This window comes from Dipteris shenzhenensis, chromosome 5 (assembly GCF_047967505.1).
Source record: "Dipteris shenzhenensis isolate YYH24624 ecotype China chromosome 5, Dip_SZ_1.0, whole genome shotgun sequence".
Classification (NCBI taxonomy): Eukaryota; Viridiplantae; Streptophyta; class Polypodiopsida; order Gleicheniales; family Dipteridaceae; genus Dipteris; species Dipteris shenzhenensis.
Genome location: NC_141600.1, coordinates 52,672,770 through 52,676,776, shown reverse-complemented (window position 1 = coordinate 52,676,776; position 4,007 = coordinate 52,672,770). Strand labels below are relative to the sequence as shown.

The window sequence follows — 4,007 nt, the reverse complement described above, 5'->3', positions numbered from 1 at the left end:
TGATGTATAGTACATTTATTAATATGGAGCGTATGGAGGATGATCATGGCCATGGACGTGATGATGACCGTGATATGAGAGAGGAGGATGATCGTGAGCTAGGAGATACAGATATTGAGGCCATTACCCGTGAGGATGAGCCTACCATTGGTGATGCTGATTTCGATGAGCACATGAGTAGCACAAGTAGTAGTGGGTTGAATGTATTTGTAGATCTAAACACTTGTTTGGATTTTGAAGTAGATAGTTTGGCAAGGGTTAATCTCATTGAGGATGAGATTGAACCATAGCCCATCATTGATATTGGCAAAACTATTTTACATATTGTCTCATTCTCCTCACCTCACTTAATTCTTGTATATGTGGGCTTGCAAAAAAGTATTGATGTTTTTGTTAAAATTATGTGCTTTGGTAATCATGAGCAATGTTTGGAAAGTAATGATGTACACCAAAATCTCACTTTCTGTATTCTCTGGTTTGCGTCTAAATACGCAGCTAATTCCTAGTGTAAATGTGCTAATAGATGCGCTAATACACGTGCAAATAGACGCATTGATAAATGCAATGTTAGACGGGCTCGTATTTTCTCAGTGTAGATGCACAAATAGACGTGTTAATACACGCGCAAATAGACGAGCTGTTAGACATGCTATTAGATGCACCCGTAATTTCTCTATCCAAGCAATGCCTATAGATGCACCTGCTATTTTGCGCATCTATCAAGCACGTCTATAGTTGCTTTGTGTTGTTGTGGGCCGGAGGGAGGAGGAGAGGGAGAGGATGGGTTACAAGGTTTGAGGAGAGGGGAGGAGGAGTTGCAAGGTTAGGACATGCTTTTGGACGTGGAGTGCAAGGAAACATAGACACTTGAGAAAATTGCTTGGAATACGAAAGTAGAACTCAACACAATGCCCCAAAGAGTGTGGGCTTCATTCCATTATGGGGTATTTATACAAGTTGGAGAGCTTTGCCATATGTAGGAATTTCTAAGAGGGATTATTTCTAGCCTTATGCAAGTACAAGCAGAGCTTTACCGCTACTTTTACACACACATTCTGTTCTACCTAAGTCCATGTTGGCACTTAGACAACAAGCATATAATTAGTGATTTATTGTAAATTTAAAATTTTAGTTGACTTTTAAATAGAACATAGATTCATGAATTGGAAAATTTATGCTCCATTTTAAGCCTCCATACCTAATGGGCAAGAGCGCCTTGGCCTACTCAGATATAGATGAAGAATCTTTGGTTGATTGGACATAATAGTAAGATGGTGTTAGCCTTGTCAAAATGATTTTCTCCTTCCAATATGGATTTGATAGAAAGAGGAAATTGTTTCCTCTACTTATCCCTAATTTTACTCATGGCAAACTTTAATTTTATGTTGTCCGTCTAATACAATTAGCTTCTTTCCCTAAAGTACATTTGATAGGCATGGGCAGACACATGAATTTTCCTTCTACTCATCGATGTGGTGGATTTATCCAATAAATTAAGAAGTTCCATGCACTAAAAGTGATAATTCCTCGACTACGATTCCTTTTTCAAGCCTCGAAAAAGTACAAGGGTGACTTCTCATGTTTCTTCACATATTGTGGTAGTTCATATGATTTTTTTGAATTACTTACACTTATACATGGCATTCAATCCAGATATCATAGAAGGGGGTCATTGTATCAACTTATTTTTGCCAAAGTTGTTGAAAAAGTCTAGAGAAAGTGATGTAGGAAATTTCCCTCAAAAACCCATTTGTGCCCAAGTCGTCGCAAAAGTAGTCAAAAGTCTAGAGATAACGTGTTAAATATGCCAGTAGGAAATTTGCAAGGTAAGTTAGGTGAAAATGTCCACCTTCAAGGTCTTCTTGTTCTAGAAAGTTTTACCTTTAAATAGGCGTTACTAAACCCACCCACAACACGAATTTTTTTTGTTTGTTGAAACCAGTGACCACACACCATTCTCAACTCTCGTTATGGGATGCCTCCCGGCCTTCCTCGTCCTCGCCCTCGCCCTCACCATCAGCTTCCCCTCCTCTCGCGCAGACTCATGGGGTGGCGCCAACTCCTTCCCCCTCTATGCTCTCAACCAAAACGATCGCCTTGCTATTCTCGACGCCATGCAAGCTGCAAACATGAAGGTTCTCCGGGTTTTCATCACTCAGATCGATGCTGGCGCTAAGGGCTCCAGTGCAGTATACGTGAATGATGTTGAGCATCCAGGTGTTGGGGATTATAATGACACCATCCTGGACCTGATTGATCAGCTAATGTCGGAAGCCAAGCCCCGAGGTGAGTATGTCCGACGCCGTTTACCGTTCTATGCAATGCAACCGCGCGCATTGAAAAATAGACTAATCATCGCCATTTGTAGGTATCAAGCTTATCATCGCCATGCACGATCGCTATGCCTTGGGGTGTTACAACGAGAAGGATGCTTACACAATAAAATACAACCTTCCTGTGGTTGAAGACTGTGGCTCAAATGCACCGGACATCAGCAAGTTCTACACAAATCCTGAGGCGGTCAATGATTTCAAGAAGCGTATAGACCATATAATGAACTACCAAAGTCCTCACATGGGTATCCCGTGGAAGTACGCAAGTGAAGCAATTCTCTCCTTTGAGGCTCAGAACGAAGCCTTCGGACATGTTGATATCTACGATCCGAATTGGTGGTGTGATATGTGTTCTTTTATCAAGTCTATTCTAGGTACCACTCCCATTTTGGTGAGTACAGGAGGCGGCACTGACTTTTCCACTTCCTTATATGCGCAAAACTTTGAGTGCAGCTCCATTGACATCATCTCGGTTCATAGCTATGATACATCCTCAAGCGATGCACAGTCGGCTCTAAGCAGTGCCGTGTCCCAAGCCCAAGCACATGGCAAACGTATTATCCTCGAGGAATTTGGTGCAATAACGAGCAACAGCGGCAGCAAATGGCAGTTTCTCGCCAACATCGCAAGTGCAGCGAATGACCAAGGAGTGCCGTGGTTATTTTGGGAGGTAATGATACCTGGCCAAGGAGCTTATGTCTTGGAAGTAAGCCCTACTGAGTATTCTTGGACTAATGCGTTGGCGCCAGCTTCTCAGACGGCCAGGACTTCTAGTGGAGCCTTTGATTGGTCTGCCTATGTTAAGTAGTGAACCGATATCAACATAGTTTGGCATTTACCGTGACTAAATGCAACTAAACCTCAAATTACATCTATTTCTCCAACTCAACATGAATAATCTTGAGTATTTGCTGAATGTCTTCTGGATTCAATTGAAAAATACAAAGATATTATTATTAGCATGTGGTAGATTTGAAGGAGAATATGACTTGCATTTGCCAAATTTGTGATCTTTTACTCATAAAGATAGATTTAAAATGTTTGATGATGAATATGTGGTTTCTTGCTTCATATTCTTTCGTTTTGGATCTAGCATGTCCGGGATGGCTCCATTCCCCTAAAACATAATACAAGAATTAGATCTAGTTAATCATTTGTATATGTAATATCTCACATGACTCGCATCATACAAAGGCCACCGAATTGGAGCCCCTTTTTTCAAAACAAATGATAAATGGTTGACCAAGAGTTTTATCAATCTTGAGATTAATGAAAAATCCTTTGATCTCTTGACCGTGTGTGTGTGTGTGCGCGCGCGCGCAAGAGAGAGAGAGAGAGAGAGGGAGGGGGGGCGGGGGAGAGAGAGAGAGAGAGAGAGAGTAATAAGAAGGGATGATTGCAATGTGTGAGATAGGTCTTCATCATTTAGTTAAGGCATTTGAAGAAACTTTGTCATTCAAGGAAGCCTCCTATTTGTATGTGCAAGCTCCATCACATCCGCGACCACTCAAGCACTCAGTTATTACACTTAAGCCTTATGTAGAGCTTCTATTTCACCAATCATGTATGTGCATGGCACTCCACAATCCTTTTTGTGGCACCCAAAATGCACGTGTGTGTGTGTGTGTGAAGGCTCGACAAAACCCCGTTTCATAGTGAAATGAAAACAATTTT

The 4,007-nt window shown here is 41.4% G+C and overlaps 1 protein-coding gene across 1 annotated transcript; it reads left to right on the top strand.

Annotated features, from left to right (window-relative positions):
- Positions 1-1,970: 1,970 nt before the first annotated feature.
- On the top strand, positions 1,971-3,141 carry LOC147902185 (mannan endo-1,4-beta-mannosidase 1-like). The gene is made up of 2 exons (XM_087374452.1): positions 1,971-2,286; positions 2,369-3,141. Exons 1-2 carry the CDS (start codon positions 1,971-1,973, stop codon positions 3,139-3,141), a joined length of 1,089 nt encoding a protein of 362 aa, XP_087230578.1.
- Positions 3,142-4,007: the final 866 nt, after the last annotated feature.

What these genes read in the sequence shown, in the direction of transcription:
- LOC147902185 (XM_087374452.1), top strand. Translation starts at nt 1,971, where the DNA reads ATGGGATGCCTCCCGGCCTTCCTCGTCCTCGCCCTCGCCCTCACCATC. An exon ending in GTCGGAAGCCAAGCCCCGAG is followed by an intron (nt 2,287 to 2,368) that starts GTGAGTATGTCC and finishes CGCCATTTGTAG; the next exon opens with GTATCAAGCTTATCATCGCC.